This window comes from Aspergillus vadensis (genome assembly GCF_003184925.1).
Source record: "Aspergillus vadensis CBS 113365 unplaced genomic scaffold BO88scaffold_6, whole genome shotgun sequence".
Classification (NCBI taxonomy): domain Eukaryota; kingdom Fungi; phylum Ascomycota; class Eurotiomycetes; order Eurotiales; family Aspergillaceae; genus Aspergillus; species Aspergillus vadensis.
Genome location: NW_020292044.1, coordinates 1,197,794 through 1,222,834, shown reverse-complemented (window position 1 = coordinate 1,222,834; position 25,041 = coordinate 1,197,794). Strand labels below are relative to the sequence as shown.

General features: G+C 53.5%; 14 protein-coding genes across 14 annotated transcripts; 7 read left to right on the top strand and 7 right to left on the bottom strand.

Annotated features, from left to right (window-relative positions):
* Positions 1 to 418: 418 nt before the first annotated feature.
* mrh4 (ATP-dependent RNA helicase MRH4) lies at positions 419 to 2,734 on the top strand (the record flags this gene model as incomplete). The annotated part of the gene is made up of 1 exon (XM_025712470.1): positions 419 to 2,734. The coding sequence occupies one exon, from the start codon at positions 419 to 421 to the stop codon at positions 2,318 to 2,320; it is 1,902 nt and encodes a 633-aa protein (XP_025565115.1). The 3' UTR covers positions 2,321 to 2,734.
* BO88DRAFT_249051 (putative carboxylesterase) lies at positions 2,498 to 4,610 on the bottom strand. Its single transcript, XM_025702198.1, has 2 exons — positions 3,023 to 4,610; positions 2,498 to 2,932 (listed from the first exon to the last, which is right to left on the bottom strand). The coding sequence occupies exons 1-2, from the start codon at positions 4,376 to 4,378 to the stop codon at positions 2,675 to 2,677; spliced, it is 1,614 nt and encodes a 537-aa protein (XP_025565114.1). The 5' UTR covers positions 4,379 to 4,610; the 3' UTR covers positions 2,498 to 2,674.
* A 436-nt stretch (positions 4,611 to 5,046) lies between these two features.
* BO88DRAFT_385053 (SET domain-containing protein) lies at positions 5,047 to 7,274 on the bottom strand (the record flags this gene model as incomplete). Its single annotated transcript, XM_025704727.1, has 2 exons — positions 6,897 to 7,274; positions 5,047 to 6,834 (listed from the first exon to the last, which is right to left on the bottom strand). The coding sequence occupies exons 1-2, from the start codon at positions 7,005 to 7,007 to the stop codon at positions 5,047 to 5,049; spliced, it is 1,899 nt and encodes a 632-aa protein (XP_025565113.1). The 5' UTR covers positions 7,008 to 7,274.
* A 251-nt stretch (positions 7,275 to 7,525) lies between these two features.
* On the top strand, positions 7,526 to 8,141 carry BO88DRAFT_424046 (mitochondrial 54S ribosomal protein uL14m; the record flags this gene model as incomplete). Its single annotated transcript, XM_025708706.1, has 4 exons — positions 7,526 to 7,540; positions 7,617 to 7,701; positions 7,774 to 7,998; positions 8,071 to 8,141. 4 exons carry the CDS (start codon positions 7,526 to 7,528, stop codon positions 8,139 to 8,141), a joined length of 396 nt encoding a protein of 131 aa, XP_025565112.1.
* Positions 8,136 to 9,030, bottom strand: BO88DRAFT_385051 (DNA-directed RNA polymerase II core subunit RPB9; the record flags this gene model as incomplete). Its single annotated transcript, XM_025704726.1, has 2 exons — positions 8,136 to 8,900; positions 8,951 to 9,030. The coding sequence occupies 2 exons, from the start codon at positions 9,028 to 9,030 to the stop codon at positions 8,612 to 8,614; spliced, it is 369 nt and encodes a 122-aa protein (XP_025565111.1). The 3' UTR covers positions 8,136 to 8,611.
* A 329-nt stretch (positions 9,031 to 9,359) lies between these two features.
* On the top strand, positions 9,360 to 10,332 carry pin1 (peptidylprolyl isomerase ESS1). The gene is made up of 4 exons (XM_025703904.1): positions 9,360 to 9,469; positions 9,547 to 9,950; positions 9,998 to 10,114; positions 10,186 to 10,332. The coding sequence occupies exons 1-4, from the start codon at positions 9,467 to 9,469 to the stop codon at positions 10,193 to 10,195; spliced, it is 534 nt and encodes a 177-aa protein (XP_025565110.1). The 5' UTR covers positions 9,360 to 9,466; the 3' UTR covers positions 10,196 to 10,332.
* An 828-nt stretch (positions 10,333 to 11,160) lies between these two features.
* Positions 11,161 to 12,075, top strand: BO88DRAFT_434065 (uncharacterized protein; the record flags this gene model as incomplete). The annotated part of the gene is made up of 1 exon (XM_025709460.1): positions 11,161 to 12,075. The coding sequence occupies one exon, from the start codon at positions 11,161 to 11,163 to the stop codon at positions 11,944 to 11,946; it is 786 nt and encodes a 261-aa protein (XP_025565109.1). The 3' UTR covers positions 11,947 to 12,075.
* Positions 12,076 to 12,769: 694 nt separating this feature from the next.
* On the top strand, positions 12,770 to 13,492 carry BO88DRAFT_479514 (uncharacterized protein; the record flags this gene model as incomplete). The annotated part of the gene is made up of 1 exon (XM_025712083.1): positions 12,770 to 13,492. One exon carries the CDS (start codon positions 12,770 to 12,772, stop codon positions 13,490 to 13,492), a length of 723 nt encoding a protein of 240 aa, XP_025565108.1.
* Positions 13,493 to 13,519: 27 nt separating this feature from the next.
* Positions 13,520 to 16,520, bottom strand: BO88DRAFT_403465 (uncharacterized protein). Its single transcript, XM_025706372.1, has 4 exons — positions 16,104 to 16,520; positions 13,939 to 16,044; positions 13,713 to 13,888; positions 13,520 to 13,656 (listed from the first exon to the last, which is right to left on the bottom strand). Exons 1-4 carry the CDS (start codon positions 16,386 to 16,388, stop codon positions 13,599 to 13,601), a joined length of 2,625 nt encoding a protein of 874 aa, XP_025565107.1. The 5' UTR covers positions 16,389 to 16,520; the 3' UTR covers positions 13,520 to 13,598.
* A 67-nt stretch (positions 16,521 to 16,587) lies between these two features.
* On the top strand, positions 16,588 to 17,601 carry BO88DRAFT_442604 (nuclear cap-binding protein subunit CBC2). The gene is made up of 5 exons (XM_025709965.1): positions 16,588 to 16,810; positions 16,871 to 16,965; positions 17,014 to 17,058; positions 17,114 to 17,305; positions 17,356 to 17,601. The coding sequence occupies exons 1-5, from the start codon at positions 16,745 to 16,747 to the stop codon at positions 17,486 to 17,488; spliced, it is 531 nt and encodes a 176-aa protein (XP_025565106.1). The 5' UTR covers positions 16,588 to 16,744; the 3' UTR covers positions 17,489 to 17,601.
* Positions 17,500 to 18,550, bottom strand: BO88DRAFT_362125 (pyridoxal 5'-phosphate synthase glutaminase subunit PdxT). Its single transcript, XM_025703903.1, has 2 exons — positions 18,271 to 18,550; positions 17,500 to 18,212 (listed from the first exon to the last, which is right to left on the bottom strand). Exons 1-2 carry the CDS (start codon positions 18,522 to 18,524, stop codon positions 17,639 to 17,641), a joined length of 828 nt encoding a protein of 275 aa, XP_025565105.1. The 5' UTR covers positions 18,525 to 18,550; the 3' UTR covers positions 17,500 to 17,638.
* A 175-nt stretch (positions 18,551 to 18,725) lies between these two features.
* Positions 18,726 to 19,905, top strand: BO88DRAFT_486613 (4'-phosphopantetheinyl transferase family protein; the record flags this gene model as incomplete). Its single annotated transcript, XM_025712469.1, has 1 exon — positions 18,726 to 19,905. Exon 1 carries the CDS (start codon positions 18,946 to 18,948, stop codon positions 19,903 to 19,905), a length of 960 nt encoding a protein of 319 aa, XP_025565104.1. The 5' UTR covers positions 18,726 to 18,945.
* Positions 19,906 to 19,931: 26 nt separating this feature from the next.
* On the bottom strand, positions 19,932 to 21,562 carry BO88DRAFT_385035 (1-acylglycerol-3-phosphate O-acyltransferase SLC1). Its single transcript, XM_025704725.1, has 3 exons — positions 21,335 to 21,562; positions 20,499 to 21,263; positions 19,932 to 20,434 (listed from the first exon to the last, which is right to left on the bottom strand). Exons 2-3 carry the CDS (start codon positions 21,208 to 21,210, stop codon positions 20,265 to 20,267), a joined length of 882 nt encoding a protein of 293 aa, XP_025565103.1. The 5' UTR covers positions 21,211 to 21,263; positions 21,335 to 21,562; the 3' UTR covers positions 19,932 to 20,264.
* A 532-nt stretch (positions 21,563 to 22,094) lies between these two features.
* On the bottom strand, positions 22,095 to 24,737 carry BO88DRAFT_424038 (anaphase promoting complex subunit bimA; the record flags this gene model as incomplete). The annotated part of the gene is made up of 4 exons (XM_025708705.1): positions 22,095 to 22,166; positions 22,227 to 24,073; positions 24,132 to 24,296; positions 24,401 to 24,737. The coding sequence occupies 4 exons, from the start codon at positions 24,735 to 24,737 to the stop codon at positions 22,095 to 22,097; spliced, it is 2,421 nt and encodes an 806-aa protein (XP_025565102.1).
* Positions 24,738 to 25,041: the final 304 nt, after the last annotated feature.

The window sequence follows — 25,041 nt, the reverse complement described above, 5'->3', positions numbered from 1 at the left end:
AACACCCGAACCGACAGTGTTGACAAGTTGACTAATAAGTAGTTCGAAGCCGTTCGCAAACCGGCTGAAGCTGGGAATCGCAGCTTGACGCTGTTGACATTTTGGCGTCGGGAGTCTCCATGGCAACTTCACACCTGAGACTGCCTGAACCTGGCCTGAACTTGGCCTGAGCGCCTGTCTGGCCAGCCTCGACACCTCGACACCTCGTCGCCTGGCGGTTTCCCCGATCCCACCAGTCTGGTTTGGGATTAGCGGGGGATCGTTCCTGTGGCCCGAGCGCCTTCCCCTTACGGACTGGCACGGGACCGGCTGCTGATTCTTTTTGGATTGGAGCTCCGGGAGGCAAAAGATAAAACTAGTGGTAGAAGATTCTTGACGAGCGTTCATCACTCCCTCTCATCCACCCCCCATCCTCACCATGAATCGCCTGGGCAGACTGTCTCTGCCGCTTCGGCCTCAAGTCTGTCTGCTCTGTCAGACGCAGGTGACCATGTCCTCTCCTCTCGCCGGATGGCAGGCCGTCCGCTCCATGGCAACCGTCCGACAGCGCCGCCAGGCCGCCCGCATGGTTCTGTCCTCCAATGTCGACAAGTCTTCCCTGAAGGAGGGACGTTCGAGAAGAGACCGTGGCGGCCCCTGGTCGGGCATGAACCAAACGGAAGCGCGCCTTCGGGATGCGCCACGGTCAAGGTCTCGGGCAGCTCTCAAGCGCTCCGGGGATGCTGAAGATGATAAGCAGAAGCCGGACAGTCCTCTCTACAAGGCGCTCAAGATGCAAACGGCATTGGCGCCCATCCCATACGGTCGCCGAACCGCTATCAAGAATAAGATCGCAGAAGTCTCGAGTTTCGACCAATTTCCTCTGCTGCCGGTCGTGCGCCACTCGATCTCTTCCCAGGCTCTCCCCGGACTGGCGGACATTGTACCAACTCCCATTCAACGCCTTGCTATCCCACAACTCCTGAAAGACCCTATCCCGAAGAGAACATCGAAAGATGTTTTCAGCGATGAACCGAATTATGAACAATATCTTCTGGCTGCCGAGACCGGGTCTGGAAAGACTCTCGCCTATCTCATTCCCATGATCGACTCCCTGAAGCGTATGGAAGCGGAGGACAAGGAATTTGAAAAGCGGGAGGCGGAACAAAAGGCCAAGGAACGGGAGGAGAAGCTCAAGAACCGGGCTTTCGACATTGCCCCGGAAGAGCCTCCGTTGTCGGACGCAGGTAGACCCCGGGTCATTATCCTCGTCCCGACATCCGAGCTGGTCGCCCAGGTTGGCGCCAAAGTCAAGGCTCTTTCGCACACGGTCAAATACCGGTCGGGAATGATCTCGTCCAACCTGACCCCACGTCGTATCAAGAGCATCCTCTTCAACCCGAGCGGAATCGACGTCCTCGTCGCCACTCCCCACCTGCTTGCCTCGATCGCCAAGACGGATCCATATGTGCTGAGTCGCGTTAGCCACCTGGTGCTGGATGAGGCCGACTCGCTCATGGACCGTTCCTTCTTGCCCACAACGACCGAGATCATCGAAAAGTCGGCCTCTTCGCTTCACAAGCTCGTCCTCTGCTCCGCAACCATTCCCCGCAGTCTCGACAATATCCTCCGTAAGCGCTACCCCGACATTCGCCGACTGACGACACCAAACCTGCACGCCATCCCCCGTCGTGTCCAGCTGGGAGTGGTGGACATCCAACGGGACCCTTACCGTGGCAACCGCAACCTGGCCTGCGCCGACGTGATCTGGTCCATCGGAAAGGCAGGCGACACCGAACCGACGCACCCCTTCCTGGCCCAGGCCGGACCCAAGGTCAAGAAGATTCTGGTTTTCGTCAACGAGCGCGAAGAAGCCGATGAGGTAGCCGAGTTCCTGCGCTCAAAGGGTATCGACGCCCAGTCCTTCTCCCGCGACTCCAGCAGCCGTAAGCAGGAAGAACTGCTGGAAGAGTTCACCGAGTCCCCGATCCCTCCCACCGCAGAGGAGATCATGCTAGCCAAGAACAAGCGCCGTCAGGACAACTCCATCCCCTTTGTCTACCTGGAACAGCAGAACAAGCCGGGCATGGAGCGCGGTCTGCCGAACACTAAGGTTCTCGTGACGACAGACATTGCCTCTCGCGGAATTGACACCATCGCCGTGAAGACGGTTATTCTGTACCACGTCCCGCACAACACGATCGACTTCATCCACCGTCTCGGCCGTCTCGGCCGCATGGGCAAGCGTGGTCGTGCCGTGGTTTTGGTCGGCAAGAAGGACCGCAAGGACGTGGTCAAGGAGGTGCGCGAGGGCATGTTCCGTGGCCAGGCCTTGATTTAGGGGCAGCAACGACACCAACGACAAGCACAATCTGTACTATTATTCAACTATGGCCCAGTCAACTTACAACTGACGGAGCCTCTGACGACGGCGTTCGGAAAACGGCAACCAGGAAAGATAATATTTAGACGACATGCATTGTATGTATGCATTGACTTGCAGCATCACTCAGGATATACACGGCTGTACCTTATGTATTATAATTTGTATATTTCCCCACCACATCATCTCTCTACTTAGATTCCTCTTCGTCACCACACCTGTACACTATAAACAACACCCATCCATCATCTGAATAGACAACTACTAAACTATACTACCTACTCCCAGTAGTAAATTGAAATGAATAAAATATCAAATAGGAATCTTCCCCCCAACCGACTTCCAAAACGCACACCGATCCTTCAACTCCGTCAACCCCACATTCTCAAACCCCTCCGTAGCAATCACAAACTCCTCCCCTGACTCCTGTACCTCCGGCACGCCGGGCTCCGACGCATTCGTCAATTTATGTGCGTTGGGGTCCCCCGTCTGGAAAAAGCTAGCGAATGCGCCCGCGTAGCCGTCGTAGATTAACGGGTCGGTTTGTTGTACGCTCGAAACGGTGTCCCACTAGTCACAGTATCAGTATCAGTACCATCTCCATAGACAGCATATACTACATAAACCAGAACGAAAGACAAAAGGGAATGGACAACATACCCACTCCGTATCACTCCCATGTCTGGCCGGCGGAATCACATACTCCCCGACATACCCCTTCTCCTTCGCCGCAGAAGCAACCCAGTAAGCAGGACACGCGAGGACCACGTCCCTGTACACCAGCCCTGCGCGTACGAACGTGGTGTTATAGGATAATGTCTCTGCTGTACCTGAAACAGGGTAGTATTTCGATGAGATGAGATTTATATCGTTTGTATCAAGACCGGGAAGGAAACCCGTTAACCAGGTATGGAAGGACGCGAGGGAGGAGTTATATCCGTTCGTGGTGTCTGTGTCTTCTAGTCCCGGGGGGATGAAGTTCTCGCCTTCGTGGGCGTTGTACATGCCCCAGATGAGGTCTGTCTTTAGGGAATTGGAGGAGATAGCGGAGGTGAGGGGTTCGATGAGGAAGGATCCGTCGATGACGGGGGCCCAGGTGTAGGATGAGGTGGTGTAGGTGTTGTCTGCGTCGATGATGAGGCTTGCGTCGCGGATGGATTGGACGTCTACTTCTTTGAGACATTTGAGGGTGTCGGAGGCGGTGGTGCAGTTCGTTAGGTTTACCAGCTGGGTGTAGATGGCTTCTGCTTCTGGGGCGTTGTAGGCGTAGGTTTTTGGCCAGAAGGGAGAGCTGGCGAGGGCTTTGGAGAAGAGTTTGGGGTTTGAGCCGCGGCCGTTGGCGAGGATTTGGGCGACGACGGAGCCTCCGCCGGCGGATTGGCCCCAGATGGAGACGTTGTTGGGGTTGCCGCCGAAGTGGTGGATGTGGGAGTTGACCCATTTCAGGGCGTATTGTTGGTCGAGGAGGCCTGGGTTGAGGTCGGAGGTGGGTGAGTCTTTGATGGCTTGGCCGGGGAGGAAGCCGAAGGCGTTGACGCGGTAGTTGGTGTAGACGACGATGTAGTCGTTTAGGGTGCTGACGTTGAGGACGGGGTAGGCGTTGGGGGGCATGCCGAAGAGGGCATCGCCTTCGATGAAGCCGCCGCCGTAGAAGACGACGAGGACGGGGCGGTTGGTTGTGGTGGAGGTGGTGTCCCAGGGTCGGGAGTAGAGGCCTAGGTAGAGGCAGTCTTCGGAGCCGTTGACGGTGCGTTGAGGGCACATGTCGAAGGATTGGTCGGTGTCGTAGGTGCCATTGGTAGTGATGTTTAACGGGGGCTGAGGCGCTCGAAAGCGGTTCTCGCCTGTGGCTGGTGCTGCAAAGGGGATTTTGCGAAAGTAGGAGAGGTTGTAGGTGGCATCATAGCTGCCCTGGAAGGTGCCATAATCTAGAGTGACGAGGGGGGCGTCGTAGGCGCTGGTGAGGGAGTGTGTTAGCAGGAAGCACAGGGCTAGCAGGAGGCGTGGAAAGGCCATGGCTGCAGGTGGTGGTTGTATCTCTGGTGGACTGAGCTGGGAAGAGCTGCGCCGAGAGCAGCAGCATTTTATAGGGTATCATGGTTGTGATGGTAGAGTGAAGTCGGTATGAAGCAGACCGAAGTTCATTAAGATTCAATATCGGAGTTCCTAGAATACCTGCACGAGCATATCATGAGGACAAGAAATTCAAGGGGATCAAAGCGCCGACAGGGCTACCATTGGTGCAATTATTCTCCTCCACGATGCAGCATGACGGAGATGCGGAGATGCGGCACCAGCAATTTGCGGGGGGGAGGATGAGGAGGAAAAGATTCTTCAAGCAATGTCCGTCAGCCGACGGGTAAAAACCAGTTAATTCAAAGACCCCGGGTTGGGGATAAAGTCGTGTAAGTACAGAAGTGTACCAAGGGCCGGGAAACGAGCAGTAATCTATACAGGGTAACCAAATGCGGATCATTAGACTGGAAAAAGCCAAAGCCAGACCAGATGAATGGGAAGCAAGATCTTTCAAACGTCTCAAAAAGCCTTTCAGAATCGCCGGGCTCATGGCAACGCTCGTGCCCATCGTGATAATAACGCCTATTCTTCCAAACCGGACTCCACCGGACTCCAATTAAAAACCAAACTCCAGGATTAGTACTCCCAAAATCGATCCGTATCCATCATTACATAGTCATCCGAAGGGACCGGGTACGTCGTCGGCTGGCGCGCGTGTTGCGTCGGTCCTCGCCGGCTTCACTGTCCTCGGTCTCTGCGTGAGGCTCGGACAGCTCGGGCGTCGGGGTTATTCCAAAACTGACACCGCGGTCCTTGCGCGAGATGAGCGCTTCTTCCTCAGGGTACAAGAATCGGTGCACGGTGCGGTGGTCCATCACACGTTCCTCGTCGTCCCCAGGGCCCTCCCTGTCGGTTTTCGGCCACTGAAATCCATACAGCTTGGAGTGCCGTTCGCACCGGGGACACTCACGGCGCGTCAGGTAGGAATCTTGCTGAACAAACCATGCGTTGCATGTGCGGCAATCCACCCAGCGGTCGTATGCCTGTGCTAGAAGTTTTGAGGTTTTGGTGTAGTCGCCAGGAACCCGAGCACGGGGTGGCTCAACCTCGACTGAGGGAACCACTTCCTTGCTGCGGGATTTTCGGGACTTTTTCACCACGGTACCAAGCTTCTCGTCTAGTTCCAATGAGTCTGACAAGTCCGACAATGCATCGTTGTCTACACCCAGCATACGTCGTTCTGGCTCAGTGGAGAGATCAAGGCGTCCCTCGACAGTCAAAATTGGTGCCTGCACGGTAGTCTCGGTAATTTCCTCGACCTTGATTCGCACCGGGTTGTCACAAACGGACGTCGCGGCTGTTGAAGTTGACGAGCGGTGCGAATCGTCCAGTGAACCGGGTGAATCAGGATCGGCGGTGGTAGTGGTGGTGCTTTGCGCGGTCGATTCGGCATGGATGTCACTCTTGTTGTCGATGACGTGGTCATTGGCGGTTTCGGCTGCGGCTGCGTGTGGCACGGATAAAGCTTGGGGGGAAAGCCCGGTGTCCGCTGGCTGGACCGTGGAAGACTCGATCGAGGGTGTGAGATCAGAAAACACGACCTCGGATCTCAACTTGGAGCTCTGGCGAGTAAACTTGGTTCGTTTGCGGGGAGTCGACAAGGGAGAGCTCTCTGAATCGGTGTCGGGGACGTGCTTGCGTTTCTTGGGCGAAAGGAGAGCCTCAGAGGGCGCAGGCTCCTCGTAAGCTGGCGTGGAAGCGGGACTCTCTTGGTCGGAATCGAGCTGAGGTGCCCAGCCATTGCGGACGGCCCGTTCGCACGTCAAACAAAGACACTCGCAATTGTCAATGCCAAAGTAATCCTCTCCATAGGACACAGTGATTTCCTCGCCGATATGAATGTTGCGGATGGCGACGACTTGCATACCTTCCATGCCGCGCGTCACCAGTCGACCGTTGGCGTTGCAATCGTGATTAGCGAACCGAGCGGGACCCAGAAAGAAAGAGGGGGTTTTTCTGCGACTCGACATGACAATGCTAAAATCCTTTCTCTTCAGATCCAGATCCTGCTCCTCTTCCTTGGTCATGGGTACGAGGGTCCCGCTGAGGTACTTGATCTCCTGGCCCTGCTTAATGAATTTGCGGGCGCAGATGGCAGCCTCATGCTCGGTCACCGTGTAGCGATTGGTCGTAGTCACCTCAAAGGGGGAGTCGGGGAGATACATCTGGATGTATTTGCGGAGATGGCGGCGAAACCATTCTTTCTCCCGGTCAGTAGGCAGCTTAGCCAGGTACTTTTTGAGACCTGGCATGCTCAACAGCTTCTCTTCCGCTTTGGCAGCATCCTTGTTGACAATGACATCGTGAAGAAGAGTGCTAGCCACATCATCATCTCTAATGCCGCGGGCGGGGTTGTATTTGGTGCGATTTTTGCGAGTGTTGGTCCAAAAGTACGCCTGCGAGGATAGTATAGTCAGCGACCAGCTACATGACGGTCAATCGAGGGTCATAAACGTACACGGTCAACCAGCGCATCTGTTGCGACGTCGTCGTAGCTGGCCAGTTTCGCGAGCGTAAGCCGATCCCGACGGTCATCGGAGGGGCTGGATTTTGCCTTGGAGACCGGCATCGTAAAAGTTCGATCCAGACGATCCCATGCAAGAAGATTTGAGCGGATGATAAGAGTGTGGGTGGAATTAATGGTAGGAATGAGGCGTCAAAGCGTCAAGGGGAAGAAACAGCGGAAGATCGGGAAGCAGAGAAGACGAGACTACTAGAAATATATATGGGCGCCAAACAGTTTTGGGGGGTGGGAAAGGAAAGAAGCGGGATTGAGAAGGAAAATTTTAGGGAACGACGTGAATACGAAGAGGAGTGACTGGCATGATGAACAAAGGAAACGAAGGAGAGGCAGTGAAAGTTAGCGCGCATGAAAGGACAAACTCGCAGATTGACATGATAGTAATAATTAATGTGAAGGCTGGCGCTGGTCGCTGCTGCAGTGTCCCCGTCCGGGGTCGGTCGTCGGCGAAACCTGCCGGCCCGCCAAACTGCCTGGCGCTGCTTTTCTTTCGACCATCCCATCTCTCTATACTCCCCTCACTCCCCCGACGTTCTTTCCACCTCCGGACAGGGTACACAGTCAAGATGATTCAATTAAAGGTGTGTGAGCGACTCTACTGGTGTTCGTGATGGGGGAGAGGAATTTTTTTCGCGGACTGACCAACCCCCGATCCAGACAATGCTCAACTGCATCGACAACTCCGGCGCCGCCGTTGTCGAGTGCGTGAATGTCCTGAAAAAGAAGCGCCCCGCCACTGTTGGTACGATACTTTCGCCGTTTCCAATTCACTATCAAAGGGTTTACGCTGATGCTGGGGTTCCGGGATGAACAGGTGACCGCATCGTGGTCGTGGTCCAGAAGCAACGAAATTTCGGCCCCGACAGCAGCAACAACGTCGGTATCGCAAACAAGGTTCGCCGAGGAGACATTCGCCATGCCGTCGTCGTCCGCGCGGCCAAGGAAATGCAGCGCCCGGATGGTTCGATCGTCAAGTTCGATGACAATGCCTGTGTTCTCGTCAACAAGTCCGGAGACCCCATCGGAACAAGAATGAACGGTCAGTCTAGCCGACCACGGCGGAACCCGATCGAGACGGTATTAGAGAAATTGCTTTACTGACATATACTAGGTGTCGTGGCTACGGAACTACGAGGACGACAGTGGTCGAAGATCCTGTCGTTGGCGCCGATGCATGTGTAGGATATACCTTTTATTTGGAAGCGAATTGTTCTTATATTTATCCCGTTTGTAGCAATAGAAATTTCTTTCTCTTTTCAAACTCCCCTTTTCTTTGCCCAAACATCGCCAGAACTCCACAAAAATGCTGCTTAACGGAACAAAAACCAAGATCGGGTATCAGGTACATGACATGTAGTATGGCAAATCGAGAATTAGACGAAAACATTGCCGCAAGCGCAACAGACGTAGTAAAGTTTCTGGAAAGTAAGCGTCAGCCGATACCTTCATGGATGCGGTGTGAGCCGGCATGAAGGCTTACCATTCCCGTTTCAGCAGAACGCTGTTGCGACTGGAAGAAGACTGCATCGGCTTCGCCGCAGCTCGGGCAGAGCTTGTTGGAACGAGGAAGCTAAGGAAAGAGTGGGTTAGCCACGGAAATTTCAAGACAACTTGGAATGTATCCATGACGCGAGCGCGGCGCATGCTGGACCTCATGACGACGAAAAGCCATCATAATCCTCTTCGGACCAGGAGTCCTCGGAGGATGTGTCACAGACGAAGCAGGTAATCTCCTCCCCACAATGATCACAGAAACCCGGGAGACAAACCGTAGGATCAGATCCCACATCCTGGGTCACACCAGCGGTATCTCCGACTTGAGTGCTGAGCTTGTTTTGGTAGACGCAGTAGGAGGTTGCGGGCTCGCCGACATGGCAGGTTCGGCAGGTGAACATCAACCGGTTGTTGATGCGGTCTTCCTTCGGGTAGAGCAAGTTGGAACTGTATACGTTAGCAAAAGGTTCAAAAAGAACGAAGAGATCAGATCTTACCATTCGCGACAGAATTTAAAGTGAATTTGATCGGTGGGCTTGCTATCGCCACCGGCAGAGGGGGATGGGCTGGCAGACATTTTCGGAGGTTGTATTACTGATGGAGTGTGCCGGAAAGAAAAGAATTCACGCGTATCGATATGTAGCGAGTGTGTTGTATCCGGTTGTAAGCTTTCGCTTGAAACAGATAGAAACGAAAGACACGAAGAGTGGCTGATAGGAATCGTGAGATGGCCGGGGGGATCGTCAATGGAAGTCGGAAGAAGCGTTGAACCAAGCACCACCGGCTAGTTCCATGACTTGCAGCTCACCGCCCCGTCAATGTTTGCAGTGTTTGCAGCCATCCCTCCCCCGCAGTTTGTCCCGCAGCTGCAAGTACCAGCAAAGCCTCTCCGACTCCTGCAACTTTATATAACTCCACTAGTCCCCCCGCGTCATTTCTGGATCCTTGTCTTCCTTTGTGAAGCTATAGACTCCTCCGCAGATTTTAGATATACACACATCCTTTTCCACAACATGGTATGCTGATACTCAATCCTATCATAGAAGATCATGTTTACCAAATTTGGTATCTGTGCTGACTGTAAACACTACAGGTAGAGACAGGTCTTCCGGCAGGTTGGGAGGTTCGCCACTCCAACTCTAAGAACCTTCCCTACTACTTCAACCCTATGACGAAAGAGTCTCGCTGGGAGCCGCCGGCCGACACAGATACGGAGAAGCTCAAGTTCTATATGGCCAACTACCACAGCGGACCCGCAGGACGCTCTGATGGAAACGGTCACAATGAGGGCAAGATCCGCTGCAGCCATCTTCTCGTTAAGCACAGGGACAGTAGGCGTCCCAGCAGCTGGAGGGAAGCTGAAATTACCCGTTCGAAGGAGGAGGCTATCGAGATCCTCCGGAGCCACGAGGCGCGCATCAATGCGGGAGAAGCCAGTCTGGGTGACATTGCTGTATCGGAGTCCGACTGCAGCAGTGCTAGGAAACGTGGAGATTTGTACGTATTTATGATACCACTTCAGGTACTGAACTAATCTATGTTAGGGGCTTCTTTGGACGGAATGAGATGCAGAAAGAGTTTGAGGACGCCGCCTTTGCACTCCAGCCTGGTCAGGTCAGTGGGATCGTGGAGACGGCCTCTGGCGTCCATTTGATTGAACGGTACGTAATTTGAGTGCGATTAAAAGATTTGCATTGTTGATCAGCACCTGCTAACGTATTGGATATTGCAGGGTTCAGTAAAATTCTATGAATGACATATATACTACGTGTATTTACTTGGAAGAGATCTCTATATCTTCTTACATGAGTTCCTCTTCGCAATTTGTCACTCAACGTAGATATGTAGTCTTGATCAATTTATGCAACGTATCTTTGAGTCGTATGTCAAGCGCTGCAAAGGACTGTATGGTGCAGACTGTTGCGACTGACTTGGATTGGAACAATGAAAGTGTGACTTGCATATGAGAGGCGCCTTATAACAATGGCCCAAAGAACTTGATCTTTGACTCGGTTTGTTCAACCTGCAGTGCTTGCCCCCTGCTATTGAATGTGGTATCATAATGATTTCGTGCTGACCTTCGTCCTACTGTATAGCGTACCGGCCGTGATCTATCTACGACTATACAACTAGATTATACTCTACATCTGAATCTTTCTAAACTAGCTTTATCCGTCAGAAAGCACAACCCTAATAATCAATCAGATCAAGTCGACAATCTACTCTACGTCGTCAGCACAAGACCGGAGTGCAGGGCTAATGTACCCCCGGATCCTGTCCTACTTGTCTGCTGAGGTGACACCGATAGCTATTACTCCTATTTGTCAAACCATCAGATTTGTCAAAGCTTCTCATCGATCACACTAACTTGGGATATCATTATTTACAGCTACGTTGCTTCTCCTTCTATCTTTACTATCCCGACTATCGACCTGATGCTAGCAAATATGGATCAAGGAAAGATGAAGCAATGGAAAGCTGGAAGTCCATTCCATTCACATTTAGAATTTTCCATCCTTGTCCGACTAGCCTGCCGGACTAGGCAGATGGAGGCGGTGATGGGGGAGCTTCCGCGAGAGCTTCAGCTCTCTCCGTCGCCCTGCACAAGTGCAGTCCGGTCCTCTTGCGTGCCTCCATCTGACGACCTTCCATCTGTCATCGCTCAGCCGCCTCAGATTCCATCCCAGAAAGAGAGTACTCAACAAATATGTCCTCGCCAGCGCCTGGGTCTACCAAATTCCCCTTCTCACCGCTGCCTGATTCCGTCGACGCCTACATGGCTGAGCAGGGCATGCTGTCGGTCTCAGAAGAACATATCAACAACGTCCTGACTCAGTCTGGCATAAGAGCTGAATGCATCTACCTTCCTCCGCACCTTTCTAGATTCTTTCCCGCGAGGTTCATCTACATCCTATCACAATTTCGCTTCGAGGCCTACCGAGCCAGTATGATCATGCGGATCTGTAACTTCTGGTACCTAAGGAGGTACGAGTACCTGCACCCTGACGAAGACTCTTCAATTCTTCAACGGTATATTCAATCTGTCCAGCTCCTCCTTGGGTGGGACAAGGACAACAAGCCTGTCAAAGACCAGCCTATTGCGGTGGCGGACCAGAAAATCCCTGAAAGTTCGATCACGTTGGGCTCGCACCGGCGCATATACACAGCCTACAAGGAATTTTATGATGATTTGGTGTGGAATTCTCGTTGTGGAGTCTACTACGCCAGATTTTTTGTCTACCTCCAGCTGGCGACCAAAAATTTCGATTCCCATTTACCGTCGGATGTCCTTCCGGCGTTCAATGCCTGGAAGCAGGGGGACTTTCATACGGAGATCCTAAAGTTGGTTCCTTTGTCGCGGTCCGTCCCTTATTCTCCTCTATACGAGGTCGCTATGGATGAGCTGGCCACGGCCATCACGCAAAAAGTCGAAGGTGGTGAGGCAATTGCACGAACTTGGAAAGCCTTCGCAACAGGTCCGCATAGCTACTAGCTCTTCCATCTTGAACAAGCTGCATGAAGTACGGTGTTAAATGAGGCTATGGATTTCTTGGTTGTTCATATTTGGGGCTACGAGTGTCATGACTGATGTAGGAATGAGGACATGCATAAACAGCTTGGGAAATTGCTTTTGTTGGATATTTCGGCTATTTCTTTATTCAAGTGTGGACATATCCATACATTGCTTGGGATCAAAAATATAAATCGCTTTGACAATACATTCACTGTAGTGCTGTCTGGTTTTAGTCGGAAACACCCAGACACTTGCCCGTTATAATTTGACAGTTCCCATACCGACGCTGCCAAACGACATTACCTGCCGTTCATACCATACCTCATAACTAGAGAGGGACGAGACTTCCTTCGCTCTTTAACTTTCTTTGAATACAATACTTAAATCACTGATCATCTCCTTCTCAGATCACTCAGATTTATCCATGTGATTCGATTCACTACTACTGTCGATTCTTCACGTGAGCATCAAACCCTACTAGGATTATCCTATCCTGAGAAGAGGTAAGTACCATCCATCGACAATACTCTCATAAGAATATCTATATATCTCTGGCACCTTGATTTTGTTTTCTATCACTATACTCTAAATCAATGTCATGCAACATTCCTTCCATCTCACCCAACAGACAACACACACATCCACCCACCACACCCAGATATATATCCACCCCTCGACCTCATCCAACCCAACCCAACATCCACAATCACACATCATTGCAGATCCTACCCATACTAACCACTCTCAAAACTAGCAACTCACACCCAGACAACCAAAACTAACCCCCCAAACCAGAAAAAAAATGTGCCTAACCCTAACAACCAAACACCCCCTCTGCGGCTGCCTCACCACCACAACATTCACTCCCTGCCGTCTCATCCCCTGGAACCGGTGTATCCGGCGCGAGATGATAATTGTCGAGGGAACGCGTCGACGGAATAATCTCCTCTGCGAAGCTTGCAGCGACAGCAGCAGCAGTAGATATTCCGAACGGAGAATGAACAGACTATACACTCTGATGGCATGTCTTGAGGGATTTGATTCGGACGTTGAGTTTGATTGTTTGGATGTAGATGATGAACAGCATGGTCATGATGATGGTGTTCAGGACGTCGGGGTGGGAGGGCATGGTGGGTATTATTCGGGGGATGGTGGTGGTGATGGTGGGAGTGACAGTGTCGGGAGTGATGAGGGTTGGCATGGAGATGCAGAGGGAGAAGAAGGAGTAGAAGGGGATGAGGAGGAAGAATATATAGAAGAGTCCTCCTCCTCCTCCTCAGAGGAAGAACTGGTGGTGCTTCGGTGTGACCTGAGTAGAGTTTGTGATTCGATTGCTTCGTCGCGCGTTTGTCATGGCACTGGGGTGATGGGGAGGGAGAAAAGACAATTTGGGAGAGGGAGGGTACGGGGGCCTAAGAGGAGGGATACGGCTGATGAGGAGGATATGGAGATGGATATGGCGATGGCGAGGGCGAGGGTGGAGGATGAGAGGGTTTCTTCTATTTCTACGGTCTCATCGATATGATGTGTGTCCAGGATGTGGGTGAGGATTGACCGTGATTGCATTCGTAGTATTCCTAGTCAAGACAAAACAAGCCATTTCATACATGCTTCTACTACTGGAGTATTCATTATAATGCTGTGTTGAGCCGTTCGAGACGCGATGTGATGTTGTCGATGATGGCCGATCTAGAGTATCTCGTTAGTATATGACCCCAAAAACATAAAGAATGAAGCAGACGTACTCTCGTTCCACCATCAGCATAGCATCCGCAACCTTTTGCTTTTGTAGTCGCGCTGAAACCGAAACGCGAGGTTGAGCACCACCTGGCGACGCTGGACTGCCCGGGTCAGCGGCGATGGGCGACTTGACTGCGAGAGTCTTGGCCTCGCTGAGGAGATCGCCGGCAATCTCCTTCACCTATACAGTTGTTAGTATCATGCTTGATAGACATACTGGAATGAACTTACAGCAGCGAGCCGTTGTGTCAGGTCACCCTCGCCCTCTGTCCGATCAACTGACTCCGACAACGTCTCAACTTCAGTAACCCACGACTTCTCCTTATCGCTGAGTGGACGGCCACCGGATTTCAGGACCTTGTTGCGCAACGCTTCGTAGCGTTGCACCAGCTGTGCCTGCTTGTCCTTCGCTGCCTGCAGTCGCTGGTCGAGTGCTTCTCCGTTGCGGGACCCCTCCATCCGTTTGCCATCCTCGCCAATTTCGCTGGACACACCCTTGACTCGGTCAGCGACGTCGGCGAGCTGTTTCAGCTGATCACGCATTTCGCCTTGCAAACGCTCGCAGCGGCGGAAGAGGTCAGAGGCGGCGCGCTCGAGGGCGTTGGTGTGGGCGGACAGGATGCGGTGCGCAGCAGCTACCAGGTCCAGCGTAGCAGGGGACAGCCGAACCTGTTCCTTCAAGGCCTGGCGTTGACGATGCGGGACGTGTTTGTCGATGAAGAACTCCAGAGGGGCTTCCGCGTAGAAGATGGCGGGGACTTGGTATGGAGGCCGACGAGGGGGCAGGATGGGCGAGCCCGGAACTTGTTCCTCCGGGTCGAAGATGTGGAGATCGGCAATGGAGGGAAGAACCTCTGGTGCGTCCAAGATGGCAGCGTGAGGAGTGGAGGAGTGAGATGTGAGTAGCAAGTAGCCCAGGTCGTAATCGTAGTACACCAATGAGGCTGGTAGGTGGCCCGTCAGGCCTTTGGCGCCTGCGGCATTTCCATCAACCTCGAGAATCCGCTCTCTCAAGGACGCAGTGCCTTCGCAAAGGACCTGCAGGCGGAAAGAGCTGCCGGCGGTGTCCTCTGACTGCAGCTCAGCCTCGAGTCGCTGAACCCAGGAAGTGAGAGAGATATAGGTGACGTTGTTGGTGTTCGTCACGAAGAAGCTGTACCGCGAGTAGGCATCCTTTGTGAAAGTAGGCCAGTTGTTGGACGAGTCGCGCTCCTCTCTAATCGTGTCCAAGGATTCCACGAGCAGGAGATCGGATGGCTCGGAGACAGGCGTGCTGAAGACGTTCTTCTTCGCCTTAGGGAGCCACTGTCCTTCAACACCATCGAGCTCGAGACAGACATGAATCCTACCGCTTCCAGTCGAAAGGCAGATGACTGTGGCAGACAGACGGTCATCTCCGCTCTCTTCCAGAGCGCGCACCTCCTCGCCCATCATGAGTGCATCGAGATCGACCTTGGCACCGATGACCAGGATATCGCAGAGGTCCAGGTCATCAATTTCATCTCCCGTATCGAATCGGAATGGGCCCTGTAACCTGGGGATCGCGCTGGGATTGGCTGGGCGCGTGAGGACGTCCGAACCAGAGCCTGTCTCCGAGTCAAACTCCGTATGGAGAGGGTCCTGGTTATCAATTTCGGCCAGCCAGTCGTATTGCTGCCGGCAGGCAGTCAGGTCATCCTCATACTCCGCAGGATCCTCCTCCAAAGAAGCCAGTTTCGGAACAATAGCCGCAGTCAACGAAGGGATGGTAGTTGACGGCGCGCGCCACTTGGAGGGCAACAACGGACACAGAGCGTAGAGGTCGCCTGGTCTCATTGCAACCCACAGAGTCATGGGTGCCCATGCGTCCTCGCGTTCATTTCCGCTGCCACCAAAGCAAGCAGACGCAACTTCCATGTCGATAAAGTCAGCCGAGAATCCCTTGTTCTTCCCGAATCCCGACGGCGCAAAGTCCTGGTCCGATGAGGTTCCGTCCACCAGCTTCCTCAGGTCGACAGCCAGAGTCGGACGGTCAAATGACCAGTGGTTGTTCCGATCCAATTCCCACACTCGGACTGCAGCATCAGCCGTGATAGTCACGAAACAGCCCCCGAGGTTGGTGTGTACGCCCAATGGATGCCATAGCGCTGACACCACAGGCGATTCGGGAATGACGTGGGTGGTCGGACCAAGCTGGTAAGATTTCACGCGGATGGGAGAGCTGTCTGTTCCAGACAGATGGGAAGGATCAGGCAGCACGGCGATGAAGACGGTGCGATCGGCAACAATGGCTAGGAATGCGCCATTTGGCGAGGGGATTAATTGACGGATTTTCTCGAAGACAGGAACATTCAGAACCTATACGGCATTTATTTAGCTTCAGACCAACAATAAATCACTGTTGATCCTTGTCCTACCCTGTACTGCACAGTGCGATCCTCAGACTGCTGCTTGTCATTCGACCTGGAGTTATGCTGCCATTCATCCTTCAGTCTGGTCAGGCTGGACCAGCGAATCTGGTTATCGACGACGGTAAACAGCTCATTCCCCCGCTTCGCCTGAATGCGCGTAGGTCCGGAATAGACAACCTCTTTCGTTCCGGGTGTAGGTTCTGGTGATTTGGAGCCGGAGCTGGCAAAGATGGAGGCACCCGGCGCCGGGCGCGAGAGCCACGGCGGAGTGTAGCTGATGACTTTCGGCATGGTCGAAGGGGGATTCTTTTATGGCAAACAAGTTGAGATTGACAAGCCTTACAATCTCATCCTGCGCTTGAAGCCAAATGCGAGAGAGGAGGAAAGAAGCCGAAAGTACGACGGAGAGGAAAGGCAATAAACAGCTCCCGTCGGGGAAATTTTGGGCGGAAGCTGAAGCTGGATTGAAGAAGGGCGGCGCGCCAAGAAGCAAGACTCCCGTTGGTTGTTGCTTCAGCTTCCCGACCTGTTCGGATCTTCTTTGCAGACTCACTTCCTCTCGCTGTTTCGTGAACTCCGCTCACATAGCTTCTCGGCGTTCATTGTCAATTCCTTTCTCAATTCTTGCTTGCCCAACGCCGAGCATCATGAGCACACTCGTTCACAACACTGTCGAACGCCTCGACCGGCCGAGTGCCTACTACCTGGGCAAGGTGAGCTTCGTCTCCAAGGCTACCGAACCACTACAATACTAATTGGTGAACTCTCTTCAGAACAAGCGTCGCAAGTTCAGTCACGATGAGGTCGAAAAGCCTGAAGATGCCGTCGACAACCTAAAGGATGCCACCACTCTCTACGTCGGTAACCTGTATGTTGTGGAATGATCGCCTCTTCTAAGTCTATGCTAACAGCACAGTTCTTTCTACACCACCGAAGAGCAGATCCACGAACTATTTGCCAAGTGAGCGGAAGCCACCGAATGCGCTACCTACGAGTAACGAGCTGACCGAGTACAGGTGCGGCGAGATTAAGCGGCTAGTCATGGGTCTGGATCGGTACAACAAGACCCCCTGCGGATTTTGCTTCGTCGAGTACTACACCCACCAGGATGCGCTGGACTGTTTGAAATACATTGGTGGCACAAAGCTGGATGAGAGAATTATTCGGACGGATCTGGATCCTGGCTTCGAGGAGGGTCGACAATACGGGTATGTATATGATCGGGATAATCAAAGGTGCAGGCTGCTGACGTTGGTAGACGTGGTAAATCGGGTGGTCAGGTCCGCGACGAGTACCGCGAGGAATACGACCCAGGCCGTGGTGGCTATGGACGTGCCTATGCGGATGACCAGCGACGACGGGAGGAAGAGGAGTACGGCAAGGGTAAGTAAAGGGGGAAGACAGACATGTTCAGGTTGGCGCAAAAACGGCGTTTTCATATGTACACTCTATTTCTATCATTGCTAGAAAGGCATTCAAGAAAGAAGAAAATTTTACATCCGATACCCAACGCTATGCATCATCAGCCATGATGTTGCCCTTTATGTGTGATGCGCGGCATGTCTTTTCTTCACTGATTCCTCGACCTGGCGCAACCACCACGCGTGGATGCGGGCGTCGTCAGTCAGCTCCGGGTGGAAGCTTGTTCCAAAGACGTTCCCTTGGCGGACAGCGATAATATCTCCCGTCTCGTCATCGGCGTTGATGGGCGTCCCCTGGCAGGCCAATCTGGCAGCCCGTCCGGGCAGAGCTGCCAAAACCTCCACACTATCTGCCATGGCCTGACGAGCGACCTCGTCTTCCGCCTGGCGCGCCGGCGCAATGACGGTTTCTTCACGCTGAGCCTCAGCCACTTGTTCGCCCTCTTGGTGAGGGAGAATTTTCTCCACGACGGGGGCGCGGATAAAGACGGCGGGGAAGGCGGGCTGATTAGCGCCCAGGAAGGGCAGGTCGAGAGGGGCCTGGAAACTCTCCGTCTGTCGGCCGAAATGGTTGCGATTGACACGCACGTCCAACCCACCGATCAGATCCTGACCACCTTTCTTTGTGCGGTTGGCCGACTCCGCGAGGAGAATCAGACCGGCGCAGGTACCCCAAGTAGGCCTCCGGTGGACCCTGGATGCCAATTAGCATAAAACGTACAGCAACTATGCAGAACACCGATTAAACGTACTTGACAAAGTCTCGCAAAGGCTCCAAGAGGTTAGACCTAGCGGCAACAAGGGCCATGGTTGTGCTTTCGCCTCCGGGCAGCACCAGCGCATCGCATCGCTCGAGTTCCTGCGGGGTGCGCACTTCGATAAAGTCCCATTGCGAGGCGGAACTGCGGTCTTTGGCGGGCAAATCGGCAGCCGCACTCTTCAGCAACTGGATATGTTCGTAGAAGGCGCCTTGCAAGGCGAGCACGCCGACGGTGATGCAGCCCATGGCGAAGTATAGAATCTGAGTCAGTGGCGGTAACAATAGAACTATGACTCCAAACTCTCTTTCTATACTTTATTTGATGGGAGCAACGCCGCCTTATGTCAGCGGATCAATGTCGGACCGCTTATCACCACGTGCTGCCCCGCGTTCAGCCTGACATTGGGGATGTTGACATTCTAGATTTATCGCCTTCATTACTTTGCTGTGACAATAAACTGGTCGTGGACCATTGTGTAGGGCGCTGAGGCTTATAATTGGTGTATTTGAGTCTCGGAATGCATCAATGACCCTCGTTGAAAACCAACCCAACCCCTCATCTCACCTCCGCATAGACGCCCGATCTCCTCACATCAGCTAGATACACCACTACATCTTACATCTCACATCTCACTCCATTGAACACCACCACACCAACCCACCCAAAATGACCACTCCATCCGACCCCAATCCCACCCTCGTCCGGTGGTACATCGACACCCGGCCCCTAACCAGCACCTCTCCGGCCCTCCCCCTCCTCGAGACCCTCCAACCCACCGAACAACAAGCCATCCAGAAATACTACCACCTCAAGGACCGCCACATGTCCCTTGCCTCCAACCTGCTGAAATACCTCTTCATCCACCGCACCTGCCGCATCCCCTGGTCTCAAATCACCATCAGCCGGACCCCAGCCCCGCACCACCGACCCTGCTTCATCCCATCTGCAGCAGTCACCACTTCAATCCCAAAAGTCGAATTCAACGTCAGCCACCAAGACTCAATGGTCGCCCTAGCCGGCACCACCATCCCACCCAATTCCCCAAAGGAAGAAATCCAAGTCGGAATCGACATCACCAGCACAACAGAACACTTACGCTCCCCGCGGAACCCGTCCCCGCCTACCCGCTCCGCATTCCTGGAGTATGTGTCTATCTTCACGGAGATATTCTCTGCGAGGGAACTAGGGCTGATAAAGTCCCTGACGCATCCTGTTCACGGGTACTCGGTGTCGTCGACGGAAGGAGTGGTTTATAGTTATCGGGTTTTCTTTGCGTATTGGGCGCTGAAGGAAGCGTATATTAAAATGACGGGGGAGGCGTTGTTGGCGGAGTGGTTGAGGGAGTTGGAGTTTTTGGACGTGAGGGTTCCTGATACGGATGGGGAGGTGTATCGCGGGGTTAGGGTGTTGATGAAGGGGAGGGAGGTGGAGGAGGTGAGGGTGGAGGTGCAGGCGTTTGAGGGGGGGTATTTGGTTGCGACGGCTGCTAGGGGGGGTAGGGTTGGGAGGGTGGATGATGGTACCGGGAGGGATGGGAATGGGGATGTGTGGGAGGGGTTGAGGAGGTTGGATGTTGAGGGGGATGTGAGGGAGTGTGCGGAGGGGAGGTGTGCTTGTTTGGTATGATGGTATCTTATCTACGATCTATGGGTGTTGTGGTGACGGTCTAAAAAGCATTAAGAATATGCTCTATATACACTCTAGGAAAGAAACCCATGGGCCGCGTCATGCAATGGAAGGCCAGGCAAACTCCAAGACGAGGTCTTTACTTTACCCCCCGCTGCAGCTTCCTTTCTACTGGATCTATGCCCCTCCAGTCTGCTCTCCCGCCCCGTCAGCAGTTTTTGTTGCTACCCTAACCAGTCGGGGTATCCACACACACACTCCCTCTCTGTCTCGCCAATTCAAGCATTACTCGTGTCGTGTAATCATAGATGACGGGAATAACAATAGTCAGCCTGAAAAGGTTGATCTCTTTGTTCTCCCTACAGCTCCACAGCAGTGGACTTGCCGTTCGCGGCAACCGTCGAATCCACCTCCTGCTTGTCCTTGTCGGCCAACTCGAGCAGGGTCTTGAGCATGGACTCGCGCGTGGACTTGGTCAAAGCGTCGATGTCGGCGGTCGTGAGACCTTCCGTGCTGATGGGGGGGAGGACTATATGCAGTTAGCAAGCATTCTATAAACTCACTTTCAACGTGGAAGGAGGATTGAAGATTACCCTTGATCTTGATCGAGCCTGGCTCGAACCTCATCTTCCGGGGAGACAGCACATGCGAGTAATTCTCCGTAACCACCGGCACAATGGGCACACCCGCCTTCAGCGCAAGATGGAACGCGCCCTTCTTGAACGGCAACAATTCCGGGGTATCAGAGTAGCTGCGCGTGCCCTCGGCGAAGATGAAGACACTCTGGCGGTGGGTGCGCATCTCATCGGCAGCACTATCAAAGGCCTTGACGGCCGTTTGGCGGTTGGCACGATCAATGAAGACGGTGCGAGAGAGGGACATGAACCAGCCGAGGAAGGGAATATACTTGAGGGACTTCTTGGCCGTGACACTGCAGTACGGAGGGAAGATGTAGCCGAGCATGAGCACGTCCAGTTCGGACTGGTGGTTTGCGATGAACACGGCGGGTCGGGTGTTCAGGTGCTCGGCGCCTTCGATGATGTTGAAAGTCACGCCGGTGGTGTAGCGCATGACCCACTTGAAACTGCGCGCGGTGGCATATTGCGAGATGCGGCCGTAGCCGGCGATACGGAGTACGATTGAGGCGACGACGCCGTAGGTGGCGCAGAGGAGGAGGGAGCCATAGGCGGCGAGACACCGGGCGACGAAGGCGGCGCGGGGAACTTTCTGGCCGAGGGCGAAGAGGGAGAGCGTGAAGACGACGAAAGAGCTGATGCCCGAGGCGACGTAGGAGAAGAGGGACATGGTCGTCGTGGTGGGGAGGGGGTTTTCAAGTGGGGGTAAGAGAACCGGCTGATCTGCATCAGGAACGGGTTAGACGGGGGCTTTATAGCCAGAAGCCTAAGGGTGGGCTCGGGGCAAAGCGAACCTGGGGTTCTCTGGGGTATGCGGACTTTGGGGATGACGAGGTCAGGCGAGAGGGCCGCAAAGACGGTGCATGACCCGGCGGTAGGGGTGGCGGGAAGAAGGGGAGGAGGAAGCGGAGGTGGACTAGGAAGAGGGATGTCGGGGAGGAAGAGAAGGAGAGTGAGAAGAAGATTGAGAGAAACCTTGAATTTAGGGGAACAGAGAGGGAGATCTTCGCGGCATCCAATGAATCTCAAACTCTCGTCTTTCGGTCTCAACGGATTTGGATGGATTTCCACCGATTTCCGCCGTCTCACCGCCTACTTCACCGCCCAACATCCCGGTATAGTACTCAACAGCGAGTCAAGTGATCTAGTATCATTGCTCTACAAGTATGAAGACAAGTGGGTATCAAAGTGCTAATAATAGCTCGATTATGCAGCCGCTCGGACAACAGTCTTCCAAGAAGATATGTTCAGCTCCGTCGTCCGGCCTCGTCCTTCCCAGCCTCCCACGCTAACATACAGAATCCAATCCAGATGCCTCGACCCTCGCGAGGTCTGGATGCTCGCAATGCCAGTTCTAACCAACCCACCGGCGAACGCCCTCGTAATGCTGATGCTGGTGCAAATTCAACCCAGAAAGAGAGAAAGAGAAAAGACAAACGCCGCTCCTCGCCAATATGGATTCCAGGGTACAGATGGGTTCATGGACAACAGGAACCCGTCGAAGAAGTACACAGGGGAAGCAGGAAGAATAGTAAGAACAAGGGAGAAAGAAAATCATGCCATATCTTCGTCATCCTCTTCATCATCATCCAGGGATTCCATGGCATCTTTGATGTATTGCGCCGCCTGAAGCAGTTAGCCGGTGTATTTGAGTTTAGCGGGGGATAGTGAGGGATCAACGCTTACCTTGGGATCCAGATTCAGAGCGGTCGTGAAATGCTTGATAGCATTCGCCTTCTCATGCAACATCTTGTAGAGTTTACCCAACAGATAATGCACGTTGGCCTCATCCGGTGCCATATCCTTTAGCACCTTCAATTCGGTCAGCGCCAACTTGAGCTCAGAAAGCTTCATCAGCACGCGAGCCTTGCGGAACCGAGCAAGAACCGAGTGAGGCGCCAATTGACAGGCCCGCCCATACTGGGCGAGAGCCCCGCGGGGGTTGTTCATCTTCTCCAATACCAGTCCGATGCAGCAGATGAGCACTGCGTTCGTAGGATTGATGTTGGCCGCATTGCGGAAATGTTGTTCAGCAAACTCGAGCTTGCCCATCTTGTCGTATACCGTACCCAATCCATACCAGGCATTATAATGACGACTGTCAGCGCTGATGCCGTGTCGATACGCATCGAGAGCCTTGTCGTATTCTTCGTTGGCCACATATTCATGTCCTTGCAAAGTGAACCCGTACGCGAAATGAGGATCAAGTTGCGTGGCTCGCTTGAAGCACTTCAGAGCCTGGTCATGATCCCGCTGGTGGGAGAATGAGTTGCCAACGGCGCACCAGGCCTGAGGAGAGAGACGGTCGGTTTCCATGAGCTCGTGCGCCAGATAAGCCAGCTCGACATCATTCTTCAGATGCCAGAGCACCGTTGAGTAGATTTCCATATCCTCCAACCGGGACGGAGCCATACTCTTTACACGGACAAAGTATTTCTCGGCTTCGGAATACATCGCCTGCTCGTAGTACGCTCGACCTATTTGGGAGAGTACCCATGGAGTCTCCCGCTGGCCTTGAGACAGAGCCGCGAATATCTGGGTAGCTTCAGCGCAACGATAGCGACACAACGCAAAGTATCCGGACGCCAACTTCGAGAACAGCTCTAATAACCATGTCAATGCCTCCACAGCTTTAGACCGATCAAGCGAAGGTCCTCTCGATGAAGTGTGGTGCGTCCCATTCGATGCCGAGGTGGCTGGCCGGTGGTCCTTGGCCTCGCCATCATGCGTGTCACCGATGTGTTTTCGATTGCCACTCACGACCCGACCCACACTAGGAGCGGTTGTAGTTCGACCCTTCGCACCAGTAGCCCTGACCTTCTTCATTTCTCGACCATCCTTGGTCCCCAGCGCAGTACTAGAAAGCTTGCTCGTAGTAGGCTTAATCTGATTGAAAAGGCGGACGCTCCGCCGTTGCGGCGCGCCAGGTTCGGTGGGTTGCTGTGCGGAATGAGCAACTGATCCAGAGACAGTTCGCTTGCGGTCGCCCACACGGACTCCGTGTGAGAGCTCTCGCTCCGTATAGGTTGTAGTCGACTCATCGGGCTCGGGCTTAGTTCTGGTCCGGGGTCGTATACCCGTGGGCTTCATCTTTGGTGGGGAGTCCATGCCGTGATCGGCACTGATCGTTTGTATTGTTCGGTTCTTCCGTGCAGGTGCCAAGGGCGGCTCCAAAGGTGCGTCTGTCCGGTGCAAGACACGGTCGTCCGACTCACTGCTTTGGCCTCCAGGTGTTTCGGTCCCTTCTCGAATTGCCGGAACTGCTGATGTACCCGTGGATGCCACGCTGACCGTGCTGCCATTTAGCTTCTCCCAGAGAGCGGAGCTGCCATGCGTGCCAACTGCCTCAGTCCGAGACGTCAAAGAAGTAAAGGGATCGGTGCTCGAGTTCAGTTTCGGTTGCGACTGCAAGGGACCTGCGGGATGTGCTGCCTTATCCGAAGACACGTCCACGTCATCTTGTGAGGTGGACGCTAATAGAGCGCTGAGCTCAGGTGTCATCTTGAAGATATTAGGAACGCGGATGTTGACCCCTTTGAACAATTAGCAACCGCATTCTCCCTATCCGCATCCGACACTCACCAGTCTCACACAAGCCCAAGAAAGCGTCCCACATGAACGGGTTCAACTTGAGCGCGTCGACATAGCATTCAACAGCCGCATTGAGTTCATTGTGCGCATAGAACAGCTTGCCCTGTAGACATAACACCGCTGCCGCATCGGGTAGGTGTTGCCTGCGCGTTTCACTGTGTTTTCCTGGAACGGCGAAAAGAAAATGTCAGCTGTGATCAGCCTAAAATGATAGTCGCGTCCATTTGCGACAAGCGGAATACTATAGAGAAATGCTGAACAAAGCGTACCCCAATGGTTCTTTGTGGACCAGAGTCCTTTGCTTCGTTCCAACGCCGTGATGCCTTCAGGATATTTTCCCAGGTCCAAGCACGCCTGGGCGAACACATACGCGCATCCCAGATGAGTGCCTCGCCATCCAAAATTCTTGCTGTAATCGTATGCTGCTTTCACTTGACCGCTCTGGAGATGGCACAAGGCGAGTAAATATGAAGATTCCGCTGCTCGGGGTTCGTAGGCGTGCAACCGACCGGCAAGGAAAAGCGCATTACGGACGAGGTTGTTATCAAGATGGTAATATATTAATTGCCTAAGTTGGCTCGATATATGTGCGGTGGAGGGAGACATGTTGAGGTGTGGGATTCATTCAAGGAGGAGGGAGAGAAGGAGGGGGGGCGATATCACAGAGGCGCTGCAGGAGAGGAGGAGGCGGTATTGACGTTCGTATTGGGAACGGCGCGAAGGGAGCTTGCGGAATCAAGGAACAGGGTGAGCGACAAGTGAGGCCGTTAATCTGTTAACACCGAACCAGCATGGGTGAAGTTGAGAAACAGTCCAAAGGGATTGAAGAGCACTAAGAGATGTGAGGGGAGCGCCGCGTGAACCGGGTTTAAGGCAACGACGACGTGGTGTTTCTTTCAACTGTATAGAT

What these genes read in the sequence shown, in the direction of transcription:
- BO88DRAFT_403465 (XM_025706372.1), bottom strand. Translation starts at nt 16,388, where the DNA reads ATGCCGAAAGTCATCAGCTACACTCCGCCGTGGCTCTCGCGCCCGGCG. An exon ending in ATCGCACTGTGCAGTACAGG is followed by an intron (nt 16,045 to 16,103) that starts GTAGGACAAGGA and finishes AATGCCGTATAG; the next exon opens with GTTCTGAATGTTCCTGTCTT. An exon ending in TGACACAACGGCTCGCTGCT is followed by an intron (nt 13,889 to 13,938) that starts GTAAGTTCATTC and finishes ACAACTGTATAG; the next exon opens with GTGAAGGAGATTGCCGGCGA.
- BO88DRAFT_249051 (XM_025702198.1), bottom strand. Translation starts at nt 4,378, where the DNA reads ATGGCCTTTCCACGCCTCCTGCTAGCCCTGTGCTTCCTGCTAACACAC. An exon ending in ATGGGAGTGATACGGAGTGG is followed by an intron (nt 2,933 to 3,022) that starts GTATGTTGTCCA and finishes TACTGTGACTAG; the next exon opens with TGGGACACCGTTTCGAGCGT.
- BO88DRAFT_385035 (XM_025704725.1), bottom strand. Translation starts at nt 21,210, where the DNA reads ATGTCCCTCTTCTCCTACGTCGCCTCGGGCATCAGCTCTTTCGTCGTC. An exon ending in AGGCTCGATCAAGATCAAGG is followed by an intron (nt 20,435 to 20,498) that starts GTAATCTTCAAT and finishes AACTGCATATAG; the next exon opens with TCCTCCCCCCCATCAGCACG.
- BO88DRAFT_362125 (XM_025703903.1), bottom strand. Translation starts at nt 18,524, where the DNA reads ATGGGCTGCATCACCGTCGGCGTGCTCGCCTTGCAAGGCGCCTTCTAC. An exon ending in CCTTTGCGAGACTTTGTCAA is followed by an intron (nt 18,213 to 18,270) that starts GTACGTTTAATC and finishes ATTGGCATCCAG; the next exon opens with GGTCCACCGGAGGCCTACTT.
- BO88DRAFT_442604 (XM_025709965.1), top strand. Translation starts at nt 16,745, where the DNA reads ATGAGCACACTCGTTCACAACACTGTCGAACGCCTCGACCGGCCGAGT. An exon ending in ACTCTCTACGTCGGTAACCT is followed by an intron (nt 16,966 to 17,013) that starts GTATGTTGTGGA and finishes CTAACAGCACAG; the next exon opens with TTCTTTCTACACCACCGAAG. An exon ending in GAGGAGGGTCGACAATACGG is followed by an intron (nt 17,306 to 17,355) that starts GTATGTATATGA and finishes TGACGTTGGTAG; the next exon opens with ACGTGGTAAATCGGGTGGTC.
- pin1 (XM_025703904.1), top strand. An exon ending in GCTAGGAAACGTGGAGATTT is followed by an intron (nt 9,951 to 9,997) that starts GTACGTATTTAT and finishes AATCTATGTTAG; the next exon opens with GGGCTTCTTTGGACGGAATG.